The following is a 14,844-nucleotide window of genomic DNA, read 5'->3' as shown; positions in this document are numbered from 1 at the left end:
ACTAATGGCATGGAAAAACAAGGTGGCATAAGTATAAACCTTCTTTCAGTACCAGTCCATGGTCCTACTGTGCTACTTATTTGGTAAGGCAGTGGTGGAAGGAAGCAATTCATAAGCTTTATCCAATACCACAGAAACAACTGCTTAGTCAGAAAAAGGGTTATTCTAAAAGTGTATTAAAAGTACATATGCATTTCAAGTACTTTATACCACCTATAAATAAGAAACCAGTCAAAAATGGAAGGAGCGACACATGGTAAACATACCAAAGGTCCATAAGGTAACTTCAGAACATCAAGAGCCCAAGCAAATAAAGTGCAATGTAAAACGTGAACAACTCATTCGAGTCACAGTAGTCAGATAGTAGTCAAATAGGCAGACGATAACATTAATCCTTCAAAACAGCAAAGCACAGACTCATTCAGTTCTAAAATAGCTTGTTTAATGAAATAACAATGCAGACATGGGTTAGCGCTTTCACCTTTCAGCTTCATCAGACCCTTTTATACCACCTGCCTGACTTCTTATGCACAGCATGAGGCTGGGATTCAGAAGCCATTTTAGCAGATAAAAAGGCATCTTTTAAAGCTTTTAGGGGGGATAGCAGAGGGGTTTAAAATGTCAAAATGCAATAAGTCATATCATCTTTCTGTGTTTCTAAGACTTGTTTTCTCTCAAAGTGCTGCACTATTTTATGGACTGTATCACCAAAAGAAAGTTCCTCCTGAAGTTAGACTGAGAACAAATCATTAGCTTCTGTCTTATAATCTGTGGGTGAATGGATATAGAAAAAGTAATCAAGAGATTCAGATCAAGATTCTGAAGACAGTTCTTCAGAAGATGACTCCCTCTTTTTTGTGGGGAGTAGAAGCTGATGGAAAATAAAAATGCAGAGGTCATAAGAAAAGAAGGGGTTTAAAAAGTCCCCAGGAGACATTAAACCTACTCCTGCAGAGGATCCCCTAAAGGAGACAGTTTTTGCTTTCTTTTACTTTTGGAGTTTCCAAAGATATTGCACTGGGAGGAGCCTACCTTGGACATACCTCAAAATGGTCCCTCATATATCTTCTCAAATGAGAATTTGCAGAATCCTTCAGGTCCCTCCACGAGAATCAGCTTTGAGTAGGGTACTTAGCTGCCCAAAACAAATTAGTTGGAAAAGGCAGTAAGGCTGACAGACTGTGACTAAAACAAAATCTTCCTTCAAAGACGGACAAAAACAAAGTTCTGAGGATTTTTATGTCTGTACATCTCTTAAGTATAAGCATGTGGTCTTGTGTCCAGGTCACTGGTCACACGTATTGCATGAGAGGAACATGCATAAGGTTATAAAGACTGGTGAGAGGTACAGTATCCTTGGAAGGGTATGTCCCACATGCCAGCAAAGGTGCAAGAGTGATCTAATGATGAACACCTGACAGTTGACTTCCTCAACTGCAAACCAAATGCATCTTTTGTGTTTGTAGTTATTGGAATACATATAAAGGAGTCCTTCAAATTCAGGATCATCATGAAGGTCTTGTAATGAAAAAGGGACAGGACTCCTTGTAGGTTATGCAACATAAACTTGAATGCCTTCAAGAATTTGTTTAGATGAAACAGGTCCAAGGTGCATCTCCAAGAGCCTTCTTTCCTTGGTATTAGGAAATGTCTTGAGTAAAATCATTGACAATTTTCTGCCAGAGAACCTTTTCTATGGCCCCAGTGTTTAATATGTCTTACAAGACCCTATTGGTCTCTGGGTGCAGACGGTATCCCCTAGACAGAGATTTCCAGGTGCTGAAGATTATAACTTTTTATGATGTTTAGCATGCACTGGTCTTTTGCACCTCCAAGATTTTAATGGGGTGCAGGGTCAGGCTGGACTTTAGAGGGTGATATGGCAGGCTACCTGAGTTGTGGCTGATCCCTCCGAGTGTCCCCATGTTTTTCTCTGAATTTTGCCTATAATCCCATTTTGCTTTCTATTCTGTTTTGTACTTTCCTTTCTTCATATTTCAAGATCTGGTGGGCTTCTACCTTGGAAAGGAAAACCAGATCTTACTGGGAAAATTTCTAGTATACTTAAGCACAGAGGCCTGAAAAGTTTGTCTGACTGGGTGGTTTGCCATTTGTTTGTAGACTTGTGAAGTGGGGCTCCAAATGAGATTCTTACTTAGTGGGGGTAATGAGGAGATCTGTCTTTAAAAGGTCAGTTAGGGACATGGTCCTCACCCAGGAACGTATTCTAATAACTGACCCCATTGCTACTGTCCTGCATGATGCATCAGCTGTATCATAGCCACATTTCTTAGCTTAGCTTAGCAATATAGGTTACCTAAATGAAGCAACTTGTCTCAGATCCTTGTCCTCAATCCCCTCCAACCTTACTCTTCATACGTTACAACAAGACTCATTGGTATGAAAGCATGTAGGACTGGCAGTTTAAAATTCAGAGAGGAAAAGATAACAGCAAAGTAAACTTTCTTAACAAAACTATCAAGAGCTTTGACTGCTTTGTCGTTCAGAATATGGTTCAAGGGATGAAATTACAGTTATGTGAGTTAACTTACTATACCATCAGAAGCTCAAACAGAATATTGTTGCAGTAGCATAAAGCTAATTGTTGCAGTAGCATAAAGCTATCTGGGATGTTTCCTGTCAAGGTTATTAGATGTCCTGACAGTATACTAAAGCTTTTGTATACTTTCATTGTGTACAGAATGTCTGCCTAAGCACATGAATGTGCTAGTATAGATAGGATGCACGGGCCAAGATGTATCATGTCATGAAAAATTAAATGACGTCTTGTCAGGAAAAAGGTGATGGGACCACACCCCAGACAGAGGTGAAGAGAAAAAATAAAAAGAAAGGGGAAGGAAGAAAGGTTTTAGTACTACAACAGTAATCTATTTGGACATTTGCCATTATGGTAATTTAACTTACACAACTGCAGTATGCTCATCATTAGATCACTGTAGCAGTACCATAAAGGTACTGGGATGGCTTGCAAAGTTTATGCAGTAAGGGTGCTGGAAACAGGAGCAGAGTCCAGAAGGCCCTGGAGAACAGATCTAGCAAATCCTGTTCTGGCTGTACAAAAGGTGTTGTTTTTATAATGCTTAGTCAAAGTGCAAATAGATGACCAAGCTACTTCCTCTTTAACAGTTCTGGACTCGATCCCTTTCCAAAAGGCCGCATAAGTATCAATAGCTATGTTGGTGTGAACCCCTAACATTTTCTTGTTATTAGGCTCGGGAAAGAATATGGGAAGGTGAATAGACTGACATAGGGTAAATTCAGAAAGAACTCTGGGCATGAAGGTAGGGTTGGGTTTTTAGTGTTGCCATATTACCCTATCCTTGAGAAAGATCAAATAATGCTGGGAAGATACGAGAGCTGGCAGCTCAGACAGTAGTCTAGCCAATGAGCAAAATGGTCTTCCAACATAAGAATTTTATTAAAGAACTGGATGCAGGTTCAAAAGGAGACAGATTTAAATATATTTAATACATAATTAAGATCCCAGGCTGAAGTCACTTGTTTCCTTTGAGGCTTAACATGTAAAACCTCTATCAGGAGTTGTTTGACTTGGAACAAGGATGAAAGGGGAGAGCTTCCAACATGGTTGTACACTGATCCACAGCTTAATTACAACTCTTCCAGTGTGAAAACAAACTGTGAAACAGCCAGTAAAAGCTTTCGATTTGGTATAATTCAGTTACTGGCTAGTAATTACACGGCCTAGAAGCCAGCAAATAAAAATGTTAAAGTAAAAGAATTTCAAGAAGTAAAGAAGGAAAAACTCAAAAAAATCTGCAGCTGTTACACACAAAAAAGCAGCCAAGACCTATATTACCAAAGATGCAATCATACTAGCAGAAAGAATTGCTCCTGACAAAATTGTGGCAGAAAGGAATTTGTTAAAAACTTGAGGCAGCAGATGTTTGGTGAAAATTTACTGTACAATAAAAAAATATATATTTATAGAAAAAGACACTTGTTTACACTGAGTAGAACATATTAATTTGAGAGTATATAGTCAATTCCAGTAGCTTAGCCTTAAACATTTTCAAAAGTTTCCTGACATTTGTGGCCTGCTTCTTGACTGGGTTAAGTTAGAAATTAGGTTAACAGAAAAAGAAGATGAGCATTATATGGCGAGATTAGCAAGCACACTGAGTGAGGGTAAAAGTTTAGTGAGGATGATTGCTCAGGAAGGGTAGTAGAGTTTACTGAGGTAGGTTGCAGAGGGGCTTGACTTCTTGGTGCAGAAAGCTTGGGTGGTGTTACTGTTACAGTGAGATGTACCAAGGAATAGGGTTTTTGCTTTATTTTTAAAGTCTGACTAGCAAGCTGTTTGCCTAATGTCTCTGGGCAGTGGATTTCAAAGTTTGGCTACATGACAGGAGTCAAGTGCACTTCCATGTAAATTTAGGCATCTGGTGACAAGAGACCTTGTTTGTGGTCTCACATCTTAGAGATCATGGTGGTATGTACCATTCTAATAACGTTCGAGTCACTGGATATTTCTATGGTTGGCAGAGTATGTTATGAGCAATTTTAAGTTGGGAACGTTTGAGCTGGCTTGAAGGTCCAGCCATGAAGGTCTATGCCGTGATGCTTTTGGTTGGGGAGATGAGCTGCAAACTTGGCTATTTTGTTATAAAACTGCTACAGTTTGACTAGTTGTACAGACAGAAGAGGAGTGAATATAGCAGATGCATCTAGAAGGCTGGGCAACATATAGGTGGTGGCTGTAGTTTTGCAAGCTTAATCAGAGAGGTAGTAATTGGCTTTCTACAGGGTGCCTAGTTGTTTGCGTTTTGAATGTTGGATACAGTTTTTAAATATTAACTTGTCATCAGTTTTGATACCCAGAAGTTTTTTATTTTTTTTTTGGCATAGACAGTATATATGGGAGTGCATTGTAGGGTGGTAATTTTGAAGGGCTGATTTATTTTTGGTAACATTTTTATTAGAAACAGAAGTTAGTTTTTTTGTTTTTAACATTAGTAATAGCAGTGATTTTCTAAGCCAGTTTTCTATATTTGTGAAGGACTGCTGTGTAAGGGATTGTAGTTCTATTATGGCTACAGCTGAGAAGATGAGTGTTGTGTCATCTGCATATCGGATAAGTGTAGAGGGGTACGATGCTGAGTTAATGTGATTAATGAATATGTTAAACAGCAATGTACCAAGGACAGATCATTGAGGGATTCCAACTGTTACAGATTGGAAGGAAGAGAAAGCAGACAGCCATTGGACACACTGGGTACCACTGCAAAGACAGCTGTTGAACCAAGTAATTGCTGACTGCAAGAGTCCTATGCTGGCTATGGTGGGGGACAGTGCCAAAAGCTTTTGAAAAGTTGTCAATACAAAAGACACAAGCTTGTTTTTATTTTTGTGGTAGCTGGCTGTATTTAGGAAGGATAGTAGGGTAGTGGTACTGCTTTGGAAGGGGACAAAACTTGCTCTGTGTGAGACAGCAAATAAATAAGTAGGAAAGGAGTTGGGAGTGGAAACATCTTTCAAGGATCTTGGATAATGGAGGTAGGATGTTGACAGGTCTATAGTTTGGTAGTTCACATGCATAGCTGCCTTTCTGGAATAGTAAAATTATGGACTGATTCCATGATGTTGGGACATTTAATTCAATGACAGATCAGCTAATGAGTAAAACGATGGGGTAGCCCAGAGCTCTGACAGCCTGGAATAGGAACTGTATTGAGAGGTTGTCAGCTGCTAAGGTTGTAGGTTTAAGCTTAAATATAGTTCTGTAATTCTGCTAGCAGGAACAGGCTTTAGTCGGGGGGGGGTCACTATGAGAGGATGTTTAATGGGTGGAATCTGTTTGGGGGTTGTTCTTTGTTCAGAATTTAGCTGTATTAATAAAGTAGTCATTACATTTATTGGCAAAGGAGTAGGCAGTTTCATTCAGTACGTGAGTCGGTTGTGAGGGTTTATCTAGTTTTAGAAAAACATTTTGTTTCACCAGAATTTATGGGGGTGTTTGGATTAATTATTTTGTAGAGTTAAGTAGCATCTTCTTTTGCCAGCAAAAGCCTCTTTTTGGCTAGGTTACAAAGTTCCCCAAACATCTTGTGATTACTGCTGGATTTGTTACAATGCCAGGCCTTCCAAGCATTGTCCCCATTCTTCATTGGTTGTCCTTTTTTGGGAGAGCCATGGGGCATGAGTGTTTATGATACCTTTGCTTCTGGCTGCAGCTTGGTTATTCAGGATGGAGAGAAAGCTATTAAAGCAATCAACATTTCCTAAGGTTAGACTTTTAAGTTGTGACCAAAGGAATTGTTTTAGGATAGTTATAATGTGGGTAAGGTTTTTTTTTTTTTTTTTTTGCGTCCTGGTGGGGTTCCCTATCAGAAGCCTGAAACACTAAGCCTGAAAATCAAAATCCTGAAAACTAAAGCCTGAAAATTCAAAATCCCGAAAACCCAAAATCCTGAAACTTAAAATCCTGAAAACACAAATAATGCTAATATGTCACTATAAAGACACTAATATCTACCAACTGACCCTGACCCTAACCCTAAGGTCCGTCACTATCGCACACTCACCTGACCCGCGCCCTAACCCTAACTCACTTAAACTGCCCCTAACCCCAATATTTGTCACTATTGCATACATGCCTAACCTGCGCCCTAACCCTAACTCACTTAAACCGCCCCTAACCCTAACATAAAACCAATCGCACACTTACCTGAACCCAACACATGACCTAACACCACAGGGCTAACAATAGCAAAGCCACAATGACGTCAGTATGTCCATTTTGTGTTTTCAGGATTTTGAGTTTCAGGATTTTGGGTTTTCGGGATTTTGAATTTTCAGGCTTTAGTTTTCAGGATTTTGATTTTCAGGCTTATAGTGTTTCAGGCTTCTGATAGGGAACCCCTGGTGGATGGCTTGTGTAGGGCAATGGTCACTGAGGATACTGAGTAAGTTGCCTGCTGATAGGAGTTTTTCTGGGTTTGATATCAAGATCCAGTCTAGAATTGAATTACTGGTCCCTGTTTTGTTTTATCTGGTTGGGGATGTTATAAGTTGGGTAGATGAAAAGATTTACTGGGTTGCTGCCTGCAACAGGGCTGGTGTTTGAGCAGTAGATAGCCAGCTGGCTCACAGAAAGGACCCAGGAAGTTAGAACTGGGGAGTCCACCTCTACAAAGAGGCCAGTCACAAGTGGAATCCCTCAGGGACTGGTCCTTGGACCACTCCTTTTTGGCATTTACTTCTCAGAAGTCAACGCCAATGTCAGTGGTCTCTGGATGACTAAATTTGCAGATGATTGTAAATTAGGAGCTGTTACTGAATCTCACACTGACACAAATGCTCTTCAGGAGGGGCTGACACAGACAAACAAGTGGTGTCAAGAGTCATGAACTAAAACTAAATGCCAAGAAATGCATAATGGTATCCTTTGGGAAGTCATCCATCCCTGGTAATTATCATATTGAAAGCACACCCTTAGAGCCGACCAAGTAGTCAGGGACTTAGGGACACACACAGATAGTAATTTAGCCTTTGATCATCACATGTCTACAGTGATGAGGAAATCATTCTATGTTGCACAACTTACAAACAAAGGTATGGCATCCAAGTCCAAGGAAGTCATTGTTCCACTGTATTCGGCATTCATCAGACCTATCATTGAGTACAATGCCCCCTTTGGTATGTACCTAACCAGGCATATCCAACAACTGGAACGTCAGCAGAGGTTCCTCACTAAAAGAATACAAGGCATGAGTAATATGTCCTTTGCAGATGCCTCAGAGCCCTATCCCTGTATTCAGTCTCCTACAGACTTTTGAGGGGAGATCTATGCCTGGCATAAAGGGCATTGTCAGACCCCACTCTGATGGACCTCTTGCATATCCACAACACAAACAGTACCATAATTACCCATTCTAAAGACTTAAATCTTGCCTGTAATATAAATAGGACCTGCTGGAGAGATAGGTATATATCCCAAAGAATACCCCATCTATGAACAGGTTACCCATCCATGTGAAGTAGAGTTCCTCGCTAATCCAATTCAAGTACAATTTGGACAATTGGATGGGAAACCCGAAATTCATCCCTGGTTTGGCACCTATGACTCTGATGCAACCAGGTAACCTGTAAATGGTTAGTCTCCCAGGCCCATGCTTACACTTATCAAGGGTATCAGAGCTCGTCAGATATTTGGGATGGATGGCTAGGCATAAAAAGGCCCTTGTGGTAGTTAGCCCAGTAAACACCTATGAGTTAATATTTACATCACCAAATATGATGGTTTCCTGGGTGATGCTGGTAGATGCCCAGGTGAGTATGTCCTCCACAGTAGATGGGCTGTTTTGAGTGGGCAGATATAGAGCTGTGATGCATAGATATTTAGCTTGGTTTAACTTCAGTAGTACAGGAAGTAACTCTGTGTTATTGAAGGAGGGTATTTTTTAAGGAGGGAGCACTACTGTAGATTACAGCAACCCTACTTCCTTTTTTTGTTTTTTCTGTTACACCTATATATGTGTTGTATCCTTGTTGGAGGATGTTGAGAGATGCTGGGTTTTAACCATGTATCTGTGTGCTACTACAATGGCTAGTGTATGGTGACCTATGCAGGAATGGAAGTCTGTTATTTTGTTGGATATGCTGCAAATGTTAAGTATAAACAGTTTGATATTAGTATTTATTTTGGTTTGGGATGGTGGATAAAAGTGAATCAATGGTAGGTTGTTTGGGTTTATCTTTAAGCAAACACTTTGTTTTGGGTGGGGGTAGATGTTTATTTAGCAGGAGTGGTTTAGGCAGAAGAGAAGTGGCATGGTGATGCCATGTTGTATGATTGGTAGCAAAATTAGCAAGGATACCTTTTATATGGTATAAGTGGGTGCATGCAATGCCTTGAATAATGTGGACGGTGCATGTGGAATTATGCTGGGAGCCATCGAACTACAGTGCAAGTTTGGAGTTGATGATGGGGTTAGTGGAGGGTTCATGGATTGTAGCCCAGTTACTGGAAGATGATGGTAGGACACGAGTACAGATGAGGAGTGTAGAAGTATTGTTTATGCTAGTAGGAATAGCATGGTGTTGGGTATGAATGGGACTGTATTTCTTGGACTTGTGTTTGATTGGTGGGTATAATACATTTCATTATTACGCAGGTATGATAACTGCTGTTCAGTAGATGGTGGGGAGTGGTATGGTATTTTAACATGTAGAGATGATTATGGGTGTGGGTTAGTGTAGGTATGGAGTGAGCAATGGATTTTCTGGGGAAATTTAAGTCGATGTAGAGAGGGTGGATGGGAAATGGGGGTAACATAGGGCAGCAAAGTAAGCCTGAGCAGAACGAGGATGAACAGAGCAGGGCAGACCTGATAGTGAGTTGTAACTGATTTGAAAAAACAATCAGTAGACTGGACTGCTAATACAGGTAGAGTTTGGTTTTATGCCTTTTGTAAATCAGGAGTATTGCTAATTGCTATATGACCGATGAAGCAGTAATTTTGGACGTATATCTACAGTGTTTTGCTATGTTCCTACAGCATGTGCACTCCAACATGTTACACTATTAAACATGAGACTACGACTGTAATAAGCTATTAATTATGTTATAAAATCTATCAGCATACATAGAAATGCACTTTCAGTGACCATAATCGTAAAACTTGCCATACGCTCACAAGTTAGTTGTAGTACAAGGCTGTTTTTGCCTTTATGGGGACTTTTTCAGTCTTGGAATTTACTTTCTATTTGCGAGTCTCTAAAGAAATAGGAAAATGGATATAAGTAAAATTTGAGGCAAGTCACTTAAAAAGTGGTTTAAACACAGCAAAAGTATTCAGGTGTCTATATAAAATGTCAGACAACTGATAACAGTAATACAAACACAGTGACAAAATAAACTAGTTGGCTACCATAAGTGTTGAGAATTCAGAGTTCAGGTGACTGTGCAGAACCTCTGGTACAGAAACATGCTATGAATTGAACAATTTGAGATGGCCTTCAGAGACAGTAGACAGTGACCTGGACAAGGCCTTTCAGCCTTGCAAAACATATACTTGCTAATACATTAGTTTGCACCTCTAGAAACCTTTTACATTTAAAATATCATTTACATATTAGGACTGTTTTTAAGCATCCCGGGCTTACAGGCAAATATCAACTGTTGCTTTCTCAATATAAATGCTTTAGAATGTAGTATTACTGAGTAAACTTTTGAGGATGGAGGTCATCAATGCCAGTTTTTATATATGGCACAGTGTATTATAGGAGTACAGTGCACGCTGACCATTCAGTTTAGTCAGGAGAGTCAGGAAGTTTACATTGTGATATTGTAGTTCCCACTAATGGAGCACCACCAAGTTAAGTACTGCAGCTATTCTTGTATAACGTGTGTCAGACTTACATAGGGTTTGCAAAACAACCTCTCATTTACTGTTTATCCCAAAAATTACCAAGCTGACCCTGGATGAAGGAAGCCAGTCTCCAGTGACATATGTTAGTTACAGCCTGTGGCTGGGGACTGACAGAAGAAAAAAGGAAACTTGCATACTTAAGAGAAGGCCCTAGGAATGTCTGATAAGATATAAACTCTACAATGGAAGGATGACTTGGGCATTATATTTGCCTCTTCTGGGGAATCTCACAGCGCATAAGGAAAGAGTAGGGAAGGCCAACAGGATACTGGGTCAATAGTTTTGCAAGGTTGCTCATGAAAATCTGAAGTTATTCTTTCTTTGCACAAATCACATACTGTCACACCTAGAAGACTGTAGTCATTTCAGACACCTTTAAACACAGACATTTTAGGCCAGTACACTCTCCATGTGTGCATCAGACAGTTACCAAACTGGTTAAGAGAATGAAGGGGAGGAAGTATGAAAAGTAACTCAGAAGACTTGGCATGTATACAATGGAAAGGTTAAGGGGATGTGATAAGTACAAATGAGAATCATATAGTCAAAGAAGAAGGACAAAAGGGAAAGAAAAGAACAAAGCTGGTAGCTGATTTAAAACTGACAACTAAAAAAAAGCAAAACAAATAGTAGTGAAACCTTGGAGTAGTTTTCCAGGGGCAAATCAAGTTTAAAATAGTCTGATAAACCTGGATACTGAGAGCACAGTAACAGAGAATGTAGAGAGCTTCTGGTGAACTTAGACTACATATCATCTGCCTATAAGCACAAATGCAAGATGGAAATTAAAGTATAACATATAAACCAGAACCATACCATTTTTCTGTAGGCATCCGAAAGTTCCTTCAAAACATCATCGCTCAGTACTTCAAGAGACCTGCAAAAAAGTATACAAATGATTAGCTAAAAAACTGAAAAATATAAACACACCACTGCTCATCCTATCAGCTGACCTGGCTCCACAGCACGTTTAAATAAAAAAAAAAAATGACCAGACTTTTCACCAAACCAGGGTGCAATATCTTGGTTTATTTTACCCCCCGACACACCCACACAAACAGGAGACTGTGTCAGCTATACTTTCATGAAGAACAAAATTCTGAGTCACTGAAATATGGAAGTAGGCAGACATTCCTACTTACAGTGATCCTATTCGACAAGCTTGCCATACAAAATTACAAGTTATAATCATATTATCAACTACATTGTATTTCACAAAGTTACTCTGAGATTTTCCTGCAATCATACAGAAAGTACAGTCGTGTACACTTACCATAAATGTAGATGTTTGAGTGTATTCACTGTTGCAGTCATCACCTGTGGATTATCCCTGCTGTGGTAGCTCTCGGCTGGCCTGAATATGAGAGTCGATGTTTATTTGTGTCGGCTGCAGTTGCCTGCAGTCTGATGTCAGGTCGTCAGTGCTATAAAGCAAGGCAGCCGACATCATTACATCAGTTTTTTTTGCTCTAACCCTTCAGAAGCAGAAGGAAATAAGGTAAAGTGGTCCTGGTGGCTAAAAGCCACCATGGGAAGCTTATCAGACAAGCTCCACGTGGGTTTACAGAGTGGTCCTAGCAGCAAGGAACTCAAAAAAGCGACTATCTTCTGGATTTAAGTATATTTGCTTTTTTCCCACTGGAAATAGCTTCTGTTGCTTACTTTAAACTAGCCTGAACTGTTTTTTTTTCTGATTACTGCATTTATTTTTAAATCTGCACTTAAAGTTACATTTAGTCGAATTTAATCGAAAGTTTGCTTGTTTGTTTAATTTAACTGTGGAGGCTGCCCACTAAAGTTTGCTAGCTTGTGTAACTAATTTATCACTGTCTCTGCATTTTCTGTGTATTTCTACAAAAAAAACAAAAAAATAATCCTTGTTTTCCTGCCTTTCTCGACTAGTTTAGACCAGTATACAGGCATTGCTGTATTCTGGGCTGTGGTGTAGTTCCTGTGTTGTCCATTACCTTACTTGGATAGAAGGAAGTTTCTTTGCTCACCAGTGGGAGTGGGGAGCCTTGAGTAGCCTACCTGTCCTTGGGGGAAGTGACCTCAGCACAAGAAGCTGTAGTAATTGGTTGTTTGGGACCATTCCTAGCTCTTTTGTAGTTCACTGCTTAAAATCCGCCTCTGGGCATTTTTTTCTGGCTATACTGCTCAGACAAGCTCCACGTGGGTTTACAGAGTGGTCCTAGCAGCAAGGAACTCGAAAAAGCGACTACCTTCTGGATTTAAGTATATTTGCTTTATTTCCACTGGAAATAGCTTCTGTTGCTTACTTTAAACTAGCCTGAACTGTTTTTTTTTCTGATTACTGCATTTATTTTTAAATCTGCACTTAAAGTTACATTTAGTCGAATTTAATCGAAAGTTTGCTTGTTTGTTTGTTTAATTTAACTGTGGAGGCTACCCACTAAAGTGTGCTAGCCTGTGTAACTAATTTATCACTGTCTCTGCATTTTCTGTGTATTTCTACAAAAAAAACAAAAAATAATCCTTGTTTTCCCGCCTTTCTCGACTAGTTTAGACCAGTATACAGGCATTGCTGTATTCTGGGCTGTGGTGTAGTTCCTGTGTTGTCCATTACCTTACTTGGATAGAAGGAAGTTTCTTTGCTCACCAGAGGGAGTGGGGAGCCTTAAGCAGCCTACCTGTCCTTGGGGGAAGTGACCTCAGCACAAGAAGCTGTAGTAATTGGTTGTTTGGGACCATTCCTAGCTCTTTTGTAGTTCACTGCTAAAAATCCGCCTTTGCAAGGTCATGCGCATAGCGCAGCGCCGGTTAAACGTTTTCTGGCTCCGCCAAGTCTGCTCTTCATTTTTTCCCTTAGAACTGTTTCTACTTGCAATCTAAACAGCCTATACTCTATCTGAAAAGCTCAGCACTTGCTCCTAAAGCATTTTTATACAGGTAAAGCACTCTTAATCAAAAGAAAGTACTTCATTCACCTAAATTCTGTTGAGTACACATCTCCCTATAGGTCCTTTCTGACTCAGTTACACAGCAATCTTTTTCACTATTTCTAGCATGTCGAAGGGTCAGTTGCTGGCGTCCTCTCCTTTTCAGCTGGTGAATCTGGGAATCTTGAGGCAATGTTACAATTGCCTCATGTACACAGACAACCCTCTCCTCCTCCCAACAAATACAAATATATGCGAGAGTTGCAACTATATAGCCAAACTGGAGGCTGAGCTCTCTCAATTCAGTACTGGCAAGACCAGTCAGGAGGAGAAGGTAACCACGCACACCACAAACCCAGTCTCACATAGAACTATCACAGCAGCAAACCAAACACATAAACACACAAAAACATACTCGGAGGCGCTGATTAAAAATCTACCAAAACAACAGAGGCCTCCAAAGCAGACACCCAAGCAACCACCACCTCAAGACATAGCACATGCAACACATAGTTCACAAAGTCAGTGTGCTAAACAGTCACAGCCCTTAAGGCTAAATAACATGCCAGACACACTTGTAATAGGTGACTCCATAGTCAGACACACTGACGTCCCGCTCACCAGACTGAACAAGGAAAGGGTCACAGTAAGCTGCCTGTCGGGAGCTAGAATCCGCCACATAACACAAGCACTCAGGTCACTCCACAGCAATTACAAATATGACTCAGTCATTGTACATGTCGGTGTGAACGACCTGAGACGTACCTCCCTGGACTACATGAAAAGAGACATAGAGGAGCTCTCTGATTATGTAGCCCAGGCCGTTATGACCCTGACCCTGAGCAGCATCTTACCCTCACCAAGAATGATGCCACAGTACAAAGACAAAATGATCAGTTTTAACAATTGGCTTAATTACTGGTGTCATTCTAAGGGGATCCAATGTATGTCTGCTTGGGAGGACATGCTTGACAAGCCACGCTGCTTCGCAAGGGATGGCTTGCACCTGTCACCCCTGGGCTTCCGGATATTGGCCAAGGCTCTTGCCACCCCATAGTGCCTTTTTAGGCAAGGCTCAAATGACAAACCTACCTCCCTAGAAAACACAAGTGGAAAAAAACTAAGGGTAATGCTGCTCAATGCCAGAAGTCTAAACCTCAAGAAGCATGCCCTCGAAGCCCTCCTCAGTATGGAGAACATTGATGTCTGTGCAGTGACTGAAACCTGGTTCAAGGCTCCTGAGAGCACCCCAGCACTATCAGGTTTTACCTCATATCATGTGTTCCGGCCCCAAAACTTGGACCGAACCACAAAAGGAGGGGGAGTATCCATTTTCATCAAAGATACCCACACCTCCAGGTTAGTGGCAACGCACGAAGCATCGGAGACTATCCAGGTGCAACTAACCATAGGCAAAACTGCCTTACAGTTTGTAGCATGCTACAGACCACCCTCTCAAACTCAGGAACCCCACACAGCCTTCCTGAAGACACTGGAGAGTATGAATGTCTCTCCAAATACCATCATTTTGG

General features: G+C 40.5%; 1 protein-coding gene across 1 annotated transcript in view; it reads right to left on the bottom strand.

Moving 5' to 3' along the window:
* IBTK (inhibitor of Bruton tyrosine kinase) overlaps window positions 1-14,844 on the bottom strand; it is a 1,862,448-nt gene that overhangs the window by 610,620 nt on the left and 1,236,984 nt on the right. The window contains exon 19 of the mRNA XM_044074098.1: window positions 11,229-11,289. Coding sequence (XP_043930033.1) covers window positions 11,229-11,289 — 61 coding nt within the window. The remainder of the gene's footprint in view (window positions 1-11,228; window positions 11,290-14,844) is intronic.

The sequence above is a fragment of the Protopterus annectens genome, chromosome 1.part1 (genome assembly GCF_019279795.1).
Source record: "Protopterus annectens isolate FY-2018-M chromosome 1.part1, PAN1.0, whole genome shotgun sequence".
Lineage (NCBI taxonomy): Eukaryota > Metazoa > Chordata > Ceratodontiformes > Protopteridae > Protopterus > Protopterus annectens.
This window is presented reverse-complemented; position numbering and strand designations above follow the sequence as displayed.